The 22675-nt window shown below is 32.5% G+C and overlaps 1 protein-coding gene across 2 annotated transcripts in view; it reads left to right on the forward strand.

Annotated features, from left to right (window-relative positions):
* Nucleotides 1-22675, forward strand: part of LOC140754664 (uncharacterized) — a 140996-nt gene that overhangs the window by 39619 nt on the left and 78702 nt on the right. For both annotated transcript variants that reach the window (XM_073089688.1, XM_073089689.1), the window contains exons 2-5: nucleotides 12077-12671; nucleotides 16904-16966; nucleotides 18925-18993; nucleotides 19839-19907. In XM_073089688.1, coding sequence (XP_072945789.1) covers nucleotides 12150-12671; nucleotides 16904-16966; nucleotides 18925-18993; nucleotides 19839-19907 — 723 coding nt within the window. In that variant the 5' untranslated portion in view covers nucleotides 12077-12149. The remainder of the gene's footprint in view (nucleotides 1-12076; nucleotides 12672-16903; nucleotides 16967-18924; nucleotides 18994-19838; nucleotides 19908-22675) is intronic.

Consider the following 22675-nt stretch of genomic DNA (forward strand, 5'->3'; position numbering starts at 1 on the left):
TATTACACAGAAATACAGCGAGTTGATTTTTTAAACAGAATTTCATTTTTTTTATATCTTTCTATTAGGGAGAATAGAGTCACGTCACACGAAAATGACAGGGTAGCCTTTGATGGCAATTCTTTGCATGTATTTAAATGCAGTTTTATGTGATAGGAAGGATTTATATAATTTAATTTTACATGAAGTAGTAGGTTATCTTGTCTTTGCAGTCCCTTTAAACAAAAACAGAGTAGTGCAACTACAAATATTTACACAGTTTACTGTAAGACGCTACACCTATTTCTGCCTCATAACAGCAGTGTTAAGCTGCTATGTTCTGGTTTGAAGGGTGTGGTAGGGGAGACAGACTTTTCCGAGGCGTTCCAGCTTAGTCCTCAGGGGGCGCGGCGCATCTGTGGCCGACTCCAGGTAGCAATATCTAATCATATCTGGGGTTGTTTACAGATGACCATACGGCAGTAGCTACTTACAATCAGGTGGACTGTTCGTCTGCTAGTCTTATATTATAAAAACATATAAATTAGTAAAAAGTACGAGTAGCAGGTACTTGTATATAAATAATTAATAATAATAATAATAATAAAACACGTTTATTTCACACTTTGGTATATTCATATGTCGTTAGCGTATTAGTAACAAATGTACTTACGAGTATATTATGTTAGTATTGTTAGTTACTATATTTATCTTATACCAATTATAATTATAATTAAAAGTTACCACTATGAATATGACTCTAGAGCTTTTTTCTCCCCGCCCGGGCGGGGTTATCGCGGAAAAGTTGAGGATTTTTCAAAATTTTATCTATGTGCGTCGTACAGTGATAACACACACATGTAGAGCTAGGGATGTGATTCGTGTGTGCAGTTGGTTGGAGTTGCATCGAGTAGTTCTGATAAAGGCGGGTTGAAGATGACGCTTTTGTAATCGATTTATTTTGTGCGTTAATATAAATTGTATTGTGACATAGATATTGTGAAAGAGTGAATTATATTATTAAAGATATAGATAGAATTATATTATTATATAACATATGCACACGGCCCCGACGTATGCGAGCGAAAAAATAAACGATGAGTGATAAAGAAATTGATTTGACTTTTATCTAGTAAGTGATTGTGCGTGAGTTTTGTATGGGGATATACGAGTATGTCAAGAAAAGCTGTGTCAACTAGTTTTAGACTGCATTTTAGGAGCAACTATTGATGTTATTTAAGGTAAAAATATATTCTTGAATGCACGTTTCCATTTTTTTTTAAATATGACAACAATCTACTTTTTGTAAACTTAAGTAAAAAATGCGGTCAAATTGATGCGTAAATACGTTTAATTTAGTCCCATTTTTTTAACTTTTCATAAATGGACTTTAAAAAAATCTAGCTTATTTTATGGTTTTTTTTTAATTATAAAAAAAAAACATAAAATAAGCTAGATTTTTTTAATTATAAAAAAAAACCATAAAATAAGCTAGATTTTTTTAAAGTGCTTGTTTTCTACTTTAATATTATATTAAAGTAGAAAACAAGCACGCAGACCATCTGACGGTAAGAGGCTACTGCTGCCCATGAACATCTGTGATCAACCTCAGATAAGATTAGATTCCTTCCTGAGGTTAGCTACTGCGTTGCTCAACGCACCACAAAGCTAGCTTTTAAATATCACATTTTCCATTCATTTCTGTCATCGAATCTAATCGATTATTCAGGTCATTCTAAGTCAGATATCCCATCCCTAATAACCAATAAAGTAGACCAAGGAGTTATTGCAACTGTCCCTAACGTCGTAAGTGTATCTAATTGGCAAAATAAATTAAATTATGTAGGTTAAACCTTAAGGCTTTTATTTGAATAACGCTTAAACTACTTTCGGTTGTTTTTGCATCAGTGTTAGGTATTTTTGCAAGAAAAAAGATAATGAACAGTGTTTTAAATGGAAATTTTATAAGTCGTCGCGACTCCGGGCGGGCGTTTTTTCACGTGACAGAGGTAAATTTTCCATTACGTAATAGATTTTGGAAAAGTTTTTTTGTTTGAGTTTTTCGTTTAGTATTGGGGCTTTTTCTGGTGCTACGGCGATCTAGTGATCTTTTTAAAGGAAAAATGTGTTTGTGAAACAGCAGGAAATGTGCATTTTTGGTAAAGTTCTTTTTTTTAATTTATGAGTCATGGGTTTTTTCGTAAAAGACAAACCATAACATTTCTTGGGATATTTGGCCGTATTTAATGTGTTCTATTACCTTTATTTTCTGGTATTAAAATATTTGCTCAATTTTTTTCATAATAACTCATTGAATATCTTAATAAATATGTAATAAATACGTAATTAATGGCAAAAAAATAATATCTACCGTAGGAAAATAGCAAATTTTTGCTATTCTACATTTTTTACATCTTATAGGAACGTTTAGGGAGTGATTACAAATTCTAAAATATATTGCATTAAATAATATTGCATTCTATATTTCAAATTGGAAATTTTAAGGAATCTTTCATCCCACCAACTTATATGATCTAATCAGAATTTAAATATTTGTGCAATTAGTCAAAGTCTTATTAGAAAAACAATATGGTATTTTTGCTATTAGCCGGTAGATGCCGCTTTGTAATATATTCCTGAGTATTATTACATTATATTAATAAATTAGGTTTAATTATTAAAGTATATCATTGAAGTTATTTAAAACAATGGATTTGAATTAAATTATTTAATTATACAATATATTTAATTGAACATAAGTACTACAGAATCTGATTTTATGGTCATGATAGGAATAATATGTAATTACGATTTAATTACATTAAAAATAAAAAATCATTCTATGTAATTATCTGTTTTTTAATTTCAGGTTTTAATAAAATCTATTAGATAGAAGGAAATGCGAAAATTAGAGGAAATCTTTTGAAAAGTCTGACGAAATTTTTTGACAAAAATAAAATCTAGGTAGGTACATTTTAAATAAATAATACAGATTTAATTTTGGTAATACATTTTTCTTAGGTTTATAACGATACATTTAAACCCAGCCCGAATTAACAAAAATAACTAATTGAAAATTAAAATATCCTTTCGTGCTCATTGTAAAATTGTATTATTATTATCTACTAAAATATTTATTGATTACTTAAATATTAACTGAATTTTAAATGGAACTATTACGTCATTATAACAAAACTATTCATAGTGAACGTTTAAAATAATCTACAATAATTTGTCGGCTGAACGCGTGTGTTAATTGTCACAAAAAATTCACCCCACGCTCACTGAATGAATGGTTTTAAAAAGAAAAAAACTGGGGCGGCACGCGCACCACCAATTAACTCGTTCTTTTTTCAAACGCCCGAGCATATTTTTTCTTTTTTATTGGTCCTAAAGTCAGGGGCGTTTTTTATGCCTTCTGTACCGATGTGTCAAAATTAGTTTTTTTTTACGATTAGAATGCGGTGAATTTTGACACGGTGTTTAGATACTTTTTTATTCGGTTTTTTAGATCGTTTTTTGAAGGGTAAACGGTTCGTGTCGGCTACTGTGTAGGGATGGGACCTCACACCTTCGGTTTTTTCTTTCGTTTTTTCATTCGTTTTTTCGTTTCGTGACTCGATAATTATGGCTTGTGCCGTAAATTATGAGATGTTTCGTCGGCGTTTTGACAGGAAGTGGTTGCGTTTTGTTTGAATTTCTTATGAGTTATGTTTTATTTGTTTTTTGTAATGTACAACGGTAAACGTTTTGCGGAAACTTCGGAACTTTTTATAAGTTTTTTTTTTATGCGTGTGTAATTATTTAACAAAAACGTTAAAGACTTGTACTTTACTTTTATTCTTTAAACGACTTAGCCTCCATAAATGAATGTGCACTAGGGGCAATTAACAGTCGATAATTATTATTATGGACCAAATTATAAATTATTTTGTTTTTGTATCGTTTTTTATATGTCCGAATTATTTGTTTCAAACATTTCTTTAAATTTTATTAATCCAAATACCTATTCAGAATTATCTAAACGTATATAAACGGTAGATATAGAAATTAATTATCACTTGCTTAAACGGTGAAGGAAAACATCGTGAGGAAACCTGCGTACCTGAGAGATTTATAAAAAAAAATCTTAAAGGTATGTGAAGTCTACCAATACGCACTTGGCCAGCGCGGTGGACTATGGCCTAATCCTTCTCATTCTGAGAGGAGACCCGTGCCCAGCAGTAGGACAGTAATGGGTTGATGATGATATACACAGTATTTACAAACACTTATCTCAATTTTGAAGAGGAAAAAAAAGGAAAAAAGTTTGATACCGGTTCACGCTTGACCAGTTTTTATTTGCGTTGTAATATCGACCACACGAACAAACGCATAGAAGAGCTTTGTTCGTAGCTTACTTGTCACGGAAACGTACCATCAATAACTTTACCTTAACTGCCAAGTATGGAATGGACTTTATTGATTTTTTTTTTTAAACTTCCTAAAGGAAAGTAGATATTCTATTAGATGCGTAGGTAGAGGTACGTTTTTTACTACTTAATTAAAGTAATTCGTAGTACTTTGACGATTGGTACTTTTAACTTATATAAATAATAATAGTTTGGGCAACAAAATGTGACATTTTCAAAATTTATTTATTCAATAACAGACAATTTATAAACAAATAGACATTTATTTAAAAATAATGTATCAAACTTTAGATGACAGAATAAAAAACAAATTACAAACAAAAAACGATTGGTCTTTTAAACTGTCTTACAAAACTATTCTAGGTAGGTAGGAATACTAGGTAGAAATTGACAAATTTCTTAAAAAAAGAAATTGATAATAAATAACGCGTTTTGTAAAATTTAGTAAAATACAAAAAAATGCAGGAATCAAAATATATCATCTTTCACTAAAAATGTTATACAAATTAACTCCATACTATCTGCTTTGTATTGTTTTATTATATTTTTTATTTTCGATTGTTTTATGTAAATCTACTCCATACTCTTTGCCCTCAACCCTTACGTTTTCCAAAAATGATTAAAAATAGACCGCGGTGCGTGAACGTAGCCATTACGACGCTACCATTACTTTTTATCGAAGAGCCGATTGTTTTAATGGTCCCAAATCATTGGTTCCCAACCGATTCCAAAATTGGAATGGTTCACAAACTTTTAAAATTTATAAAACTTGCTTCTGTCTTTTTTTTGTAATATAGGAGTAGACAAGCATCCACCTGATGGTAAGTGGCTATTGCCGCTCATAGACATCTGTAGTCAACCCCAGATAGGATTAGATATTCCTACCTGAGGTCGGCCACAGATGCGCCGCTACCCCTGAGGACTAAGCTGGAACGCCTCGGAAAATTATGTCTCCCTTACCACATCCTTCAAATCAGGCAGAAATGGATGTGGCTCCAGAGGTCGAGTTTCTTAACTATTAAGCTATCACTGTTTACATTGTATGTGTACAATACATATTACATACCTCCGAAAAATATTATCTTCCACAGTTAGGTAAAAATTGGAAAATTGGAAACCATTCGTTCTAGTCGTATTTTTAAAAGGGGATATCGATTCACTACTTCCATCAAATAATAATTAACCCGTGAATATTTTATTGGGCATTCGTAATCAATATTATTAATGACTCGACCAATTACTTTACCCTTCAATAGAATTTTCATGACAACCCTTATGTGTAGCAACGATAGTCTAGTGTTGTAAGAAGGCTTCTCAATCAGTGGTCCCAGGTTCAAATTCCAGGCAGTTCCCTTATTTTTCTAAAGTATATGCGGATTGGAATCTAACTATCTCCTAAAATATCTTGAAGAAACATAGGCGCTGAAGACTTCCTATGAAAAGTTTCAAAAGTTTGTGGCTTATCAATTGGTACTTCGGTAGAGTGGTGGACTTTTGCCTAAACCCCTCTTATTCCCGGCACGGGTCCCAGTAGTGGGACAGGAAGGATTCTTATCTGAGGTTTATTACAGATGTCCATAGGCGGCAGTAGTCACTTACCATCAGATGTACTGCATGTTCGTTTGTAACTTGTATATTATAAAACAGGTTAGTCATTTCCCCAAAATTTTTTTGAATGTTGACAATTGTAATCCAGATATGGAACAATTAAAATAATTCTCATTTTTTTTGGTGAGAAAACTAAAAATGCAATTGAAACAGAACAATAGATTCTTGAGTAACTCTACACTTAAGGGATCTTATCAATCCCAAACACCCTTTCGTATGCAAATAGAGCAAGGGTTTAGTTTTTTGTTTTATCATTGTGTTGTGACCGGTTTTTAGGCTAAAGATGGGAGATAAGAGTTATTATTTGAGTATTCCTTACTATTGTCTTGTACGTGAGAATTTTGATGTCTCTTGATCGTTTTAAGGGTTAAGATGCAGGGTTAATGTTACTGTTGCCAAGGGTTGGAATTATGTTAGCATTTGTTTGCAACGAGTCAAACTGCTGGGCAATTTTTACTAAAATTGAGTAATTTTAAATATTTAAAATTGTATTTACCTAAATCAGATATTATTCAAATAATAATGCTATTGTCTGTCCTTCTTCAAAATTTAATCGTAAATTTTGTTTGAAAATAATTTTTTATTATTTAATTTAGAAATGTTTTATAAGCTATCATTTATTATTATTAACTTAAATAATTAATTTATTGTAATAATTATTGTGTTATAATGTATAATTAAATTTATATCAAACTATAAAATAGAATGTAGTCTTCTTCAAATTTTAGAGAAATATTTATATTACATTATTATCAAACTTTAAATATTAAAAGTTAAAAAGAAGAAATTATTTATGGCCGGTGTACGGCAGCGGAAATTACATAAGTCAATAAAAGCAGTAACAATGCACCACTGACCAGCTGTCGGCTTGTTCTACAATGTTGACAGACTTTATTTAAATTTAAATATAATTTATTTAAATTGCATAAATAATAAAATATACTTAATTATTAAGGGATTGAATGTGAGATTTAAATATACTTTTGTTAAAAAATATTTTTAAAGATTGTTGTTATGTAACGAGCTTTTGAAAATAGTATTATTTTTCTTCAATATGTTTTGAGATATTTTTTTAGATTGTTTTATAATTTGGCTGTATAATATAGATTATGATATTTTAATTTTAATTTTAGATGATAAATTAAAGATGTAAGTAAGTACCTACATGCAATAACACTAGTTCATATCTTACTTCCTTAATAGATAAAAATGTACATCATATAAAAAAATACTTTGTACTTTCTTAAAAATTGTTTTGATTTTATCAGAACAATTTATAATCAATTATAATTAATAACAATTTGCTACTTATAATTTTAAAGAAATACTATGGATAAAAAATCTGTAAATTATTTTTGTCAACACAACAACCGTCTCTAATTGTATTCTATAACAATAGCCGCATATAATTCCATAAAAAAAAAACAATTTTGTGAATATTTTTCGACGAATATTCGTCCAATGACATAATTCAAGATCTTGCGGTCATTGTGGAGGGTCAAAACGTAGGGTCAATCGGTCAGGCGCCGAACTTATTGTTCGTTCCGGATATCATTTCACATTGTATCTTCATGCATCTTTGCCTTGCATTTATTTTTAAAAGAATTGTAGGGTTATATTTGTTATCTTTTTATATCTCTTTCGTAAGATACGCTACGTTTTGTTTTCTACACTCACAGTTTATTGTTAGCTTCCTATATCTTAGCTACATTAGGAATTTCCCTGGGTCATGGGTAGATACCATGAACACATAGAAAGATGAGTACACAAACACCCAGACCCAGAACAGTAATTATTTAGATATTTGTCTGACCGAGGATTGTACTTGGAACCCACTGCGTATCAAACGTAACCGCTCCATTATCACGTGGATTCCAAATGTTTTTTTATTAGAACGAAGTTACTACATGCTCGTTTCCGCATGTAGTCCACCTGATAGTATGTGGTCACTGCCGCCCTTAGACATCTGATCTGCCTACCTGAAATTAATCACAAATTCTGAGGAGTTACCAATTCTGAGGAATAAGGTGGTCGTCTCATAGGTAGAAACATTTTTTTTTTATAATATGAGAGTAGCAGACGAGCATGCAGTCCACCTGATGGTAAGTGGCTACTGCCGCCCATGGACATCTGTAATCAACCCCAGATAGGATTATAGATATTCATACCTGGGGTCGGCCACAGATGCGCCGCTACCCCTGAGGACTAAGCTGGAACGCCTCGGAAAAGTCTGTCTCCCTTACCACACCCTTCAAACCAGAACACAGCAGCGCCTAACACTGCTGTTATTAGGTAGAAATAGGTGTGGCGGTGGTGCCGCCGGAGTCGAACAACAAAGGGTTCTACCACCTTCAAAATATTCAAAATATGGTTTGAGTGTATCACCGCCACACCCATTTCTAACGTGAAGTGACTAGCTTATATAGGCATGAGGTGACTGGCCCTCAGGAGTAGCATCTGTGATCGGCTTTAACAGAACCTATTTTATATTGAGTTGGTTACATGGTTGGATATTCATGGACGGTAGAGATCACTTACTGTCAGGTGGACTGCAACCTTTGCACTCCAATCTTATAAAAAACGAGCGGCGTGTAAAACAGGCTGTTATTAGGCATTCCAACTTAGTCTTTTAGCCATAAAACGCATACAAGATCTGTTTCTAGCATAGACTTAGATTTTTTTCTCTATGCTGTATATCTATGGTTTCAATCTTGATTTTCTATGCAACAATATCTTTTAAATCTTAAGAATGGTCTCCAAAAATACAAGCTCAATAATTAATGTAACTTCTTTTTAATTCACTTAAAAATATAATTAAAAATACAGATATTCCTGTTCAAAAAACAACTGTTCTTTATAATTTAAAACCTACAATGTTGAAGGGTTCATATCAAAGTCCAGTTCAAATAACAACCCTACTTTACATCCCTTGATTTCGATTTCAACCCCAGTTGAAACTTAGACTCAAACCTTACGTAGACATAATTATGGTTCTTAACATAAAATAATAAAAGGAATGAAAAATAAACGACTGGTAAGCGATTTTTTTTTTGTTGGAAAAGTAACATTTTTTTAGTATTATGCATAGCCGTATTAAAGTCATCTCGTTTAATAGTTATTAGAAATTATTGTGAAAACTCTTCTATATAAATATCTTGTTTTCGTATGGGTTCCCTCCCAATTAATAATAAAGCAATTTTTTTGAATACAAAAGTTAAGTAACAATATTAAATAGGAGACGTAAAGAAATGTATTTTTCTCTTCATTTCTAAGCGTACGCAATCTCAGATACGAACCACTTTTATCTTGATATGAACCATAACAGGTTTTGACACAAACCATTGAATAAATTTCATGATAAAAAATATGTCTAACAAGTTATGTTAGGTAAGGGCCGCAGGGCTTGTGTTAAGGGCATTCGTATTTTTGCTTAAACTTAAGAAAAAAAACATTTAAATGTCATGTGACTTATTTTATTTTATTATCATAAGTATCATATCATATCATTTCATTATCATAATTATTTTAAAAAAATATAGGAATGATGGATAAAAAAATCAGTCTATACGAGTATTTTCACTTAATGTTAGTAACATTACCTTCCTTTGAAGTTTATTTTAAAATTGCTAAAAATAAGTTGGTTTCAAGTTCAAAATTCATAATAATAATAATATTTGAATTTATTTTCACATCATTACCCCATTTCAAAATCAACTTACAGGTAGTAGATGCAAATGATATAATTTAGTAAAAATATCAAATAGAGACTACTCAAATAGAAATAGTCATATCGTATAAGTATTACAAAAAATCTAAGGTAGTAGGTACATAAAAATGTTTTTCCACATAAACCATGGCTTCACAACGTGCTTTCCATCCATTACCTCCATACATTTTTCTACATTTTCCACTCTACCAAGCGGTACTGGACAGCGCCCTCTGCCGTCCAAACGCCCGTGAAGTGCAAACACCGTGACAAAAAACCACGCCTATACTGTGTATGGTGTGTATGGCTTTGTATGGATATTTATGATCACACGCCATGAATACATGTGTACGTTATGAATAATGATCATTGTTTTTTGTATGTTTTTTGTGTGTAAATTACTTGGATTATTGTATTGTAGAGTTCCCAGTTAAGATATTGGATGTAGAGTTTGGGTATCTATCATCGTCATAATTTGTTCCTTTTAACAAATTAGGTATTTTGTATCTACATATTTGTTAATTTATATCAAGATGTGCTTTTTAATTTAAAAGAATATGTAGACAGTCTTGTAATATCTTTATATTGCAATATTTTTGTAAATTTGCAAATCTTACAAACAGTCTAAAAACACTTTGTCCAAGTTTTTTCTCTCTTGTGAGCTTTTCTATAAATATTTTTTTTATAATTTGTAATAAAATAAATAGATACTGGCTTTTTAAAGTCACTTTTAAAAGGAACTTGAAATTTTACAAATACTTCATTTTATAATGAAGAACAGTACAAAAGATTTTTCAAAATTCATCCCCTAAGATGGTTAATATTCAAACAATATAATAATACTCATAAATTCTTTAAATATACATATTTCAATACTAAAGTGAGTACCAAAGTAGTCTTACGTAAATGTTTTTTTTTCTAATCAGGCTCTACAAATTGTCATGTTCTAATTTAGTCCTCAAATTTAACTAAAATTACGATCATATTTAAATACATATTTATTTTTTATAATATTTTTGAAACGTTGTTACATATTTACACAAATAATACAGAATTACCAGATATTATTTATAGATCAAGTTATTGCGGGGTTTGAATACAAGTTTTTAGGGTTTAAGGGTTGATGTCTTAATCAAATGTGTAATATTCTTATACAAGTTAAAAATTACACTTCATTCAGTAGTAGGTACTTAAAAATAGTTTTCCCATTACTGTATACTTAATACATGATGTAATATAAATCTGAAGCCTTATATTTTGATGTAGAGTCTAATTAAAGTTCACGAGTTATATTTCGTAGCGTGCTACGCCATCTGTCGTGGGGTAGCAAAAGCGTTTTCCGAGAACCCTTGGAGGTGGGGGACATATTAGATTATTCTTAAACAAAATCTTAAGATGTGTTATTAAGAAAATCGTAAGAAAAGTTTCTTATTCTATACATTTTAAGTTAAGAAAGTTATTTGAAGCCATTAAGTAGGCATTATCAAAAAATCCGTTCAAAATCCTAGTAAAAAAAACTTTTGTCCGAAAGTAGGAATACGTACATTTAACATATTCCCAAAGTTTAGGTAAATGAGGAAAAAATCGGTCATTCGAAGGCCGTTGGCTAGAACCCCATAAGGTAAGCCCCGCCTGAGCGGAAAAAAAATTCAATAGTAAAGGAGGCGTTACAGAAAGAAATACTTTTAAAAATCCCGCGCGAGACAACACCATACAAACACCCTGCGAGCGAGCGAGACGGTGCATTAAGAAAAAATCAGAAAGAAGCCCATTCTTTTCTATTTCCTCCCTCACTAATAGCGGCTTAGAAAAAAATCGGCAGCGATACCCGTCCCGTTCTAACGCATAGGGGTGGGAGCCGGACGGGGTCGGGCGAGCGAGAGGGGCGAAAGCGCGCCCTTTTTAATAGTTCTTATTTCGGCGGTGGTCCGAGCGGCCGAGGTCCGGTTTTGGGAAAGGTCCTCCGTGCGGCGCGGGGGCGGCCGGCTCGCGCGGCGCTCGGCCGCAGCCGGACCGTCTTTTCCTTGACCGGACGCATTTTTCCGCGGAAAAAACGCGGGGCGCGTGCGCCCGGCCTCGGTGGGGATGTTCTTCGCGGCGTCTAAGGCGGCGGGGGCGGCGCCGCGTCTTGCTAGTTGGAGCGGCGTCTTCGGCTGGCGCGCGCGTCCGCCCCACCCCGCAAGAAAGCGTCGCGACGCTCAAGTTTTCCACCAAGAAGTTAGTCGTCGCCCGCCCGCGCCTCAAGGAGGTCCGCTTCCGCTTTCCCTCCGGTCTCCCCTCGCGTAAATAAACCGAATTCCCGTGCGATAAACCGCCGAGTTAAAGATAACTCGGAAGGCCGCGCGAAGACTGAACGACTTCTTGTTCGCAGATCGGAGCCGGTGCGATAGGGCCGCGCGCCGTCGCATGCATTCGTCGTGACGATTCGCCCCAAACTGGAATTAATGTTGAAATACTTCAATGAGAACATATCCCTAGCGCTCCAGGAGAGGTACAGGGACCTCCATGAGTATCGGAAGGCGGAAGTAGAGGAGTCACCGAGGGAGGCGAAAGTACCGAAAATAGCTGAGGAGGGAGAGGCGGTCGGCGGCGAGGGCGCTTTCGAACCGGGCGCCGCGCCGCCGTTCCCTCGACTCCTGGAGCCGCCGAAGGAGGAGGACAGCTTCGTGGCCAGCTGGCTGCAGAACTCCTTCAAGATGACCGCCGCCGAGAGCAACGAGGCCTCGGCGGGGGGCAGCGCGCTGGACCTGAGCGCCGCCCCCCTGTCCCTCCACATCCCGGCCTTGCAAGCGGAGGCGCAGCGGCAGTTCAAGATGCAGAACTTCTGGAACAGAAGCCGCCCTGGCTCCCCGGTCCAGGAGCCAGTGGAGAGCCACAACCAGCCTGGCCCGGCGCCACCCACTCCGCAACCACCAGCAACTCCAGACCACAAGATCGCTGCTGAGAAGCTGGTCAATGAAATACAGGTGAGTCGTTTTGTTCTTTTACGCCATAAAAGTTTCTGTTAAGAATGTTAGGTGTAAGTTTTTAGAACTTGTAAGACGTTTTATGTGGTGCTCAGTTTCTAATAAAAACTAACTTTCAATTTATCAATATAAAAGACAAATAGCAATAAAACATTACGAGTAGGTTTACTTTTACAATTTACGAAGAAATCCCGATATATTAAACACTTTTGTTTTCTTTTGACAATCTTAGATGATTCTTTCCCGCCGGCTTTTAATAACGACTCGGACTTGCGTTTTTATCTTTTGTGTAAAAGATACACACTTTTAATAATAGATACAATTACTTTTAGAATTTATTAGTTACCTTTCAATTTAAAATATTGTGCTTTTTTTAAACGACACGCACTTTTGAACCGTGTAATTTAATTAAATCGAAGCAGCATGTTTTCTTAAAATAACTGATATAAATAATCCGTTTTATAAATAAAATCACGCTACAACGTCTAACTTTGCCAAGACATGCTGATGGACTGACCTCCGCGGGTCTCGAAACCCGTTCCAAATTCGAATGATCCCTACTTCCTTAAAAAAAGACAAGACGCAAGGCAACATATTGTAATGCTTTAAAGGGTTAATGCCTCGCGTCAAACTTATTATTAAATCGTTTTCGTCCTTATGTCGTATCCGGTTTAACAAAGAAATGTAAATTACAGTAATCGCTGATAATTCTATTATTTCGGTATTTGCTTATCATGTTGTCGACAACAAATGTCAATTCCAACAGATGCCACCAAAAACTAATATCATAGACAACAATTATTTTTGTATTAAGAATGTTTGTTTTGCGTTTCGTTTTTAAATTATCAAAGTTTATAAGTAAAAAAGCCGCAGTGCATGTTTAAAATTGGAATTTAAAAGACGAAATAATATTGCCTTTTAAATTAGTTTCGAATTCGTTCACCTTCGGCCGACATTTGTCTATTCCCACGGCAGCCGGATTAGGGTTCATTGTGATTTTATTTTTTTAATTTTTTACCGCGCTTTGTTTCACGGAAGGGGTGTTGACAGTTATTTGTTGCAACGAATCTGTTCTCATTTCATTTTTTTTGTTTTAAACTCTGTTTGAATTGGAACCGGTTTTCGATACGATCCTATTTCGCATTCATGTGATTTTTTTCTAAAATACAAGATTTAACGGTTCAAAAGTGCTTGTAGCTATTGTGGTTACTTTTTTTGGTGGACGGTTAATTAAAATTTGATTTATTAATATTTTCTATTGCTAGTTGTTGAGTCGAGAGTTGCTATCAAAATAGTGTACGCCTATTTTACGGTTCATTTTTTCTTAAAAGTTAATGTTAATATTTCGGCAGCATCAGAGCTTATTACTTTATTTGTAAGACGTTTAAAATATTATGTCACTAAACTATTAATTAAAACAATAAGACATATAGGTATCTTCACAGTATTGAAGTCAAATATCTTTATCGGTTATAATATATTTTACAAAATATCATTAGGACGACTCTATATATTTCTGCAATGCAATTACTTGTTAAAATTAAGTTAAATAAAGTTAGTATTTTTTATAACTCGAAATAAATGTATTTTTTGTAAATGATTCAATTTAAAACCAATATGACATAATTTGTTAGAAAACAGATAAAATATGAGTAAACTTTATTTTTACTTTTTACATAAAGGCGGAAGTAAGAATTTTAATTCGGTAAGAAAGATGAAATATTGACATGTTGTTCTAATTGAGGATCGCGTTATCATACGCTTCTTTATGAATGGTTGCTACGATCCATTCATGTATTAATGGAGAAATGAAAAAAGATTACAGGTCATTTAAAACATACTTAGACAAACCTATAGATATCAATGTGGTAAAACCATTCGTGGTGGTAAAGCCTACAGCGGCACTGTTCTTAACAACTTACATTGATTTCGAAGCGCTGGTACCGTTATATTACTGTATTTAACCATAAAATGTTTGAAAGAGATGTTAATGTATAAGCCATAGATTAGTAAAGATTACTCACTCCTAACAAGAAAATGTACCCAGTTTTTTAGAATTGAAATAGTTGCTTAAAAAAGTTTTGCCTCGTCTCCGTGCTAAAATGTCCCTAAAATATTTGAAATAATTATTTATTTATTACGTAAATTACGCAGTATTAGTTATTTATTCGTAAATTTTCTCTAAAATGTTTTTATTTGTCAAGAATTCAAAAAAGAACTTACTAAAATAAGCCGTTTGTGGCTTCATTCAATTGCAAGGCGGCGAAGTATCTTTACTAATCTAAATCATTCTAGTTAGTGTAAGTGGCCTCGGCCGTCCTAATTAGATCAATAAAATAAATAAATGGTATAAGCTGATATAATTATACGAAGTTTTCTAAATTATGCTTAAGGGGAAGCAACGCATCTATTACAAAACTTAGGTAAGAATGTTGTCTTATGTGGAATTGATTACCTACCGATGTCCGTGGGTACTGTGTCCACTTACTATAAAATGCAATGCTCTTTGTTAGTTCAGTTCTTTTATAAAAAAGCTGTAATTATTCAAAATTCTAGTATCTAGGTGTTATCCTAGTTATTTACATTATTTGTCATTTTTTAGCACTTATTTCATTCATTTTAAAACTTATAAGAAGTACCTAAGTTTTCTTTATGACTCTAAATTATATACATATAATACATCAGTGCTAAAATAATACTTATACTACTACTACTACTACTACTAGGTACTATTATAAAAGAGAAATATGTTTGAGCGATGCCGCTGCAGTTAAATCTTAAAGAATTCCATTTGAAATTAAATTGCACAATCATATTATGATTAAAAGATACTAAAAGATAAATTTATGATTCGTTATAATTAAAAGATATATGTATGCCTTTATTCGTATGGTATAAGAAAATAAACTTTATTTCTTTTAGCAAATAGATAGCTCTTTATATTTTCTTTCTGTGTAGGTATCGTACACATTGTATTAGGTATAAATTTAGTGTTTATTTTGACAAAAATAATTAAATATTTCTAATTAAGCTAATATTCTAATATTCTATATGTCTGCCACATAAAACTCTGTAAGCGACTAGAAATAGATTGTTTCGAAGATTGAAGTAAAAATTAAATACCTTTTGCTTCTAAAGAATAAGTTAGAACGCTTTGTATCTTTTCTGTGTACCTTATAGTTATAACATATTTAAAGTGAAACCAGAACTTAATTTACTATATTATTACAAAAGAATAAGATAATATTTAGAGAACTGTTACTCTTAAGAAAAGCGATAAAATATATAGGGTAGGTATTAAATAGTAGGCTAAAGGCTACAAAGCGAACATCGTCGAAATTTTCATACATAATCTTTCCTCTCGCTTCATACTGAGAGCATCTTGGATTGACTGAAGTTTCACATATATTTTAGAGGATTTATTTCTAATAGTTTATTAATACAATAGAGTTATTGTATTTGGGCTTTAGGTATTCTCTCAATATTTCCTTTTACCGTACTTTTACAAGTATCAGTAATTTCTAATACGCACATAATTATGACAATATGCCGTCCCTTATGTTCAGTTACCTTATTAACGAATCTTTGTCAACTATTGTCCCACTGCTGGGCCACTACTGTCTCAGAGTGAGAAGGGTTTAGACTATAGTCTACTGCGCTTGCCGCGTGCGAATTGGTAGACTTCACACGCCTTTGAGAACTTTTTAAAGAACTCTCAGGAATATACGTTTTCTAGAGACAATATCCTTCACCATTATAACATGTTATGAATAATTTCTAACACGCACATAATATTTGAAAAATTCGAGGATTTAAATTTGGATTTATTAAGAGGCCGAGGGTTATTGTTAGGTTATCGCTGCTTATCAAAACTATCAATGTAGATATACAAATATGAAGCGTTCAAACTTATATTAGTTCGAAAGGAAAAAGCAAAAAGTCAGTAAAGAAATGCATTAGCTTTGGAACTTAGGTTTAATCACAATATTTTCCTTCACCGTACATAATAATAAATTTTTAAAGCGCACAAAGTTATAATCTATAATTCTAATGCGCACAAAATACAAATACAACGTAAAAGATTTAAGTTGCGTGCGTAAACCGATTTACCGTACTTAAAAGCCGATCACTTATATTATAGTTTTTTATTTAATTATCATCACGTAAATTATCTTTTTTTATTTACTTTTATGAATGAATAAATTTATTTATCGTGCCGTTTCTCCCACCAGCAACAGCAGTCGCCGTCAGCGGACTCCACGATGAGCGAGCGCTCGCTGGTGCCGTTTGCGCTGGTAAATTTACTGTCATCACTCACTAATGTCGATGTAAATAATTTTTCTCTTTATGCTCGAGTGCGTGTGGATTGCGCTTGTTTTTTTATTTTATTTTGTGAGTTTTTTTTTATTGTTTTTATTTATTTGTAGTTGTAATTTTATTTTTAGGATTTTATTTATTGTTTTTTGTTGTTTTCGCTTGCTTTGCTATGCATGATTTATAAAAGTAATACAAAAACATTTGATGTGGGTATGATGTTTGTATAGTCCGCGCCAAATTGCTAGTCGGCTCTGAAGTTGTTGCGAGCAGGTTTAGTCATACAATTTTCATTTTTCATACAATGGCGATGCGATTCATTACTATATTCAGAGCGGACTAGTAGTTTTACGCGGACTTTATGCTGTTTAAATTTTTGTTAGACGCTGTATAATAATAAATTCTCCTGAAAATCGGAATATAATCATATGATGTTTTTTTATTAAATTTATATTGCAAACGAGCATGTAGTCCATTTGATGATCAGTGGTAACTACCGCCGGTAGACTTATGTAACCAACTCTATACAGACCAGGGATTCTACCTGAAGCTGATCGCAGATGCGTTGCCACTGAGTAGATACTAAGATGGTCGTCTCATACGTAGACCGATTTATTCACGACTAGCTGACACGGCAAACTTTGTACCGCCTCGAAATCTATTGATCAAATATATTACATATAAAATATAGATTATGTTACTCGTGGATAATGTGGCTTTCGAATGGTGAAAGAATTTTTAAAATCGGTCCAGTACTTTTTGAGCCTATTCATTACAATTATTAGTATAGATAATATTACATTCTGTTATATTTGTTACAATGACTACTTACATGATTATTACAAGTTTGACTCGACGATCTGGGTTCAATCCTCGGTCGCGTAGAAACCTTTTAATGATATTAGATATTTTTCTAGGTCTATTTGCGCTTATGTCTATAATATTAATAACATACTCGTAGCATCGCTTATGTGGGTCATTTAGTTATGTATGCTCGATCGTGTATTTATGTATAGTTCTTTGCGGTTCATTTATTGTTTGTTATTTTATTTTTACACAGAAAAAATTAAAGCGGTTGGATTAAGTTGGTTATTTTTTAAAATTTTGTAATGTATCTTACATTATTCAATTTACATTTCAAGACACTTTTACAAACACTTTGTGTTTCAATTGGAGACAGAAATATTTACACGTTTAAATTAAATTTGTTTGATAAATTACATATTTAGGACCCTTATAAATACTAACGTAACTAAAAAGTAAACGTATAGGTATTAGTGAAATTTTATAAAAACATTTCGATTTATTAAAATACATGTAGAATCTCAATTTATGCAGTATCTTTCTGCCCTTAATATAAGTGGGTACGTTTAGTTTTTTGCCTATATCTTTCTGCTATTGTCCTATCCAAGTCTAATTTAAATAATTATATTTTTTATCTTACGGTTAAATCCAAATGTATGCGGCAATTAATCGTAATTAGTTAATACAAATTGACACTTTAATTTAATTGTTTGTATAAATTAATAGTTAATTGTATGTTGCTTGAACCTTAATAGACTACCAATTTTTTCTTTGTTTACACAATCTAAAATTGTATTAAATTACATCTTACCAATTACACCATATCGCACACAGCAGTTACATTTATAAACGGAATAACATAACAATTAATTGAAAAACATTCAATTAGATTACAATAAAACCAATTATAGTACATCGTAAACAACAATACTGCAACAATACAACAGGCTTATACAACAGAAATGTAAAATTAAAATGTAATTTAAAAAAAAGTAATAATAATAATAATTCTATTTTCTTGAAGATTTCGCTTTTGAATGCTACTACTTTTAGTCTCATTTTCCTTAAATAATTTTCTGCATGTATTAATTATATTTTCGGATATTTTTGTAAAATGTTTTAATTTTCTATACAGCCACCAGCACAGTCGCCCGGCGGGGAAGCGCCGCTCGGCGACCGGAGTGGAATGCTGCCTTTCGCATTGGTAAATATTTATATTATTTTTATTATGAAAATCAATAGATATAGATAGATTTTTAATGGATTACAATAATTTAGATTACGGAAATATTTTTTTATAGTTTCTTGACCACGGAATATTATACGTCAACATGATTGGAAACCACCCCTCAATAGGTGTAATTAGTGCTAAGAGACATCACCTATATCTAACTTACCCTAAATAGTAGATTCTCAACATCTTAACCTTAAAGCCAATCTAACGTAGGTATGTTGGTAATGTAGGTCCTTACATGAGTTTTTAAAATCTAAGAATGTAATTGGAACGTTTTAACCTTTTTAAGAGCTCTCAGGAGTAGTTCTCTCGTTGTTTTTATTCACCATTAGGTACTTAAATGTGATGTCCATTTCCAATAACCACATAACTTCAGAAAATAAAGCTTTGAACACCAAATGGAAAAGCTGATTTTCATACCACTAGGCTAATTTCAATAATTTTATCTAAATCAGTGTAGGTAAAGACAGTTATAGTCCGCGCCAAACTGCTACTCCGCTCTGAAGTTGTTGCGACCAAATGTAGCCATACAATTTTCTATGGCGACGTGATTCATTTCTATATTCAGAGCTGATTAGCAGTTTTACGCGAACTATAAAGACAGTTACAATAAATTAAGTAGATACTATTTATAAACGGATAGTAAATATTTCTTACTAGTATTTATCATTATAATATTTATGTAAATATAGTTATTAAAATATTATATCACAATTTCCACACATTATGAAATAAGGTATTCTGTTATAAATCGTCAACCACTACCATAGGTTCATAAGTCACGAACTCGATCTGAACTCGACTTTCTTTTACAGCAGCAGGCGCGTTCCGGGCAGAGCATCAGCGAGCGAACGCTAGAAGAGTGTTGGACGACGCTACAGCGAGTGAGTTGGCACCTGTTTCAATGCGTATTGTTTCTTCCAATGGTAGGGGACGGGCGGCGGTTTTGTGTAAAGTTCGCTCAAGTTTACAAGTGTGTTTTTGGACTTTTTCGTGGATAAGTTGCTAATGTTTTTAATGGTTTAATGGGAAGCTACTAATTGGATATTATTCTGGATTTATTTGATACCGAAGATTTAGCTTTATCGAAAATTACATTGTCAAAATTAAATTTTAATCAAATTGTTATGGATATTTCAAATTAAATTCTATTAAATATTAATATTAATTATTTATATAATATCGATTTTATAGCAAAAACTAATACATATATATCGAAATGAAATTTAAAGCACTACATCTTGATTATTCTTGATGTATCTATAAGATTCAATTTATAGTAGATATATTATGGTTAATTTAAAGCTTAATCGAATTATTTTTTAACTATTAATGACAATAAATATTGCTCTACAGCTTCCTTAGAACACATACATATTTTCTACTTAAAAAAACTTTAACACTGATTGAAAACCCAGTTAAAGATAAAAAACTTGATTGATGCAAAAAAACCTTTATAAAAAATCCTTGTATACACAAAATGTACCTACTTACTAATAAATTCGTCACGTATAGACTAAATAACAGAAAAAGCTTCTATCCAAGAACTACACACAGATTTTTCGATATATTTATCCATAATACTTATATGAAAAATTTATAACGCCCGTTCATGATTTACGTATTTCTCGCTCACACGAAACCGCCGACCGCAATCCAAACAACCGGGGTATTGGTTACTTACCAAATACCGTAATTTTAAGCTTATTTATAAGGCATTCTACTTATTTATAAGTCATTCTGCTTATTGATTACAAATTTGTTACGGTCGTACAGTTCAACTGCAGAAGGATTTTATTAACAGGTTTTTTAAAAGCTGAAAATTAAGAAGTCATCGAGGAAAATGGACATAGACATTATTACAACTTCTTTATAAATCATAGATAATCTCTTATTTTTTCTTACTTTAGCCTAAAATAGGGACGCAAAAAGACATACATTCTAACTTCTTGTAGACACATTACAGCAAATGTTACTTTTGACTCCGATTTATCTTTTGTACCAACTCTTCTGTACCTTATCTAATAAGATATCAATAGGAGATAACATAGTTATTTCTTTCTATCTAAAACACTATTAAACATATTACATGGTATGTATATCTTCTGTAATGTATTAAAATATTATATAGCGACATTTATTTAGATAAATGTAATATTCTAACTATGACATTGATTAAATTAAACACATATAACTTAATTATGACAAACTTAAAACAACATCTTGCTTAAACTTACACCGACCTTAAAATGATTTTATTAATCTGTGGTTAATAAATTTAAGGTAACAATAGAGGCCTTATCATACATTTTATCGAATCTAGGGAAGCAAGGCAGGGTCCCATAAATATCTAGGCACGATCTATCTACATATTCATTACGGAAACATAGGCGATCTAGATCTAGATAAAAAATGTAAAAACGCCCTGAGCGTGTTAACAATTTATTTAATCGAGATTCCCGCCATTTTCTTTTTCTTTTTTTTTTTTAAACAGCCATCTGCGATCAAGGTGCCGTGTAATCCCGGAAACACACGCATCTGCATTTTGGCTTGTTACGTTGCAAGAAAAAGATAAAAGAAAGAAATCTCAGTGTACTGGTAGTCGGTAAAAGATAACAATTTTTTTTTCGTAATAATAAAAGATTTAGTTGGTTATTTTGTGAATTTGGAAGTTATTTTTGTCTTTGTATATAAATTAATACAAAAGAATGCGTTAATAAATACTCGTAGTAGGTTTAGAAATAATTCAAATTCGCGTTTTTAATTTTAGGTCCGAATTTAAACATTTTAAATTTGGTTCCATTCATCTCATGATAAATAGTAGCTGCCGCCCGTGGACATCTGTAATCCTCCGATAGGATTGGAGTTCTACCAGAGATTACTCACAGATTGGTTGCCACTGAACGCCGCATCTCTTTCATACCACGCTAAACTTGCTTCTATTTTCTGACCGTACAATCCTGTATGTCACAAAGTATAGTATCATAGTATATTTAACATTACAATATCTTGAAGTTTAGTTGCAAAAACAACAAATCCAAACATCTTTAAAAATTATATGGGTCTTAAAGATATTATTCTATTGTATACTTTAGCTTCAATAAAAATATTATTTTCATAATTAAATAAAACTACAACGCAAAATTGTTATAATATAAATTCCATCACGCAATTACTTAATTCCCTATTTAATAAAAACGATTGCACAAATCATGATTAAAACTTCTTTCACATCGATCCGAGTTAAAAGAAAAGAACCCATCTCCAGACAGCCTAAATATAAACACTTAAGCACCCTTAATACATCATTAAAACATTTTAAAACAATATATAAAGGCGCCGGCATGATTTGATTTAGTATCCTTTAAAAACTTCTTGTAAACTCGGCTACAAAAAAGTTACACAAAAACGGACACGTCTGCGAGCGAACGTCAAAATCGTCTCAATTTCGAACCGAAAAACAATTTTAATTTAAATTTTAAATCCGGATCGCGGTCATTTTCTAAAGATTTTTTCGGAATACCTCGCTGCAATAAATCTCGCCGCAATAACTATAAATTCATTGCGGATCGACATGCAAATGTTGATTATTTTTTTGGCAACGTTTAAAGAACTTTTGTTACGGATTCCGGTGGCGTGGAGTTGCCTTGCA

This window comes from Epargyreus clarus, unplaced genomic scaffold, assembly GCF_041222505.1.
Source record: "Epargyreus clarus isolate Ecla_fem2 unplaced genomic scaffold, WU_Ecla_fem_2.2 ptg000031l, whole genome shotgun sequence".
Taxonomy (NCBI): Eukaryota; Metazoa; Arthropoda; class Insecta; order Lepidoptera; family Hesperiidae; genus Epargyreus; species Epargyreus clarus.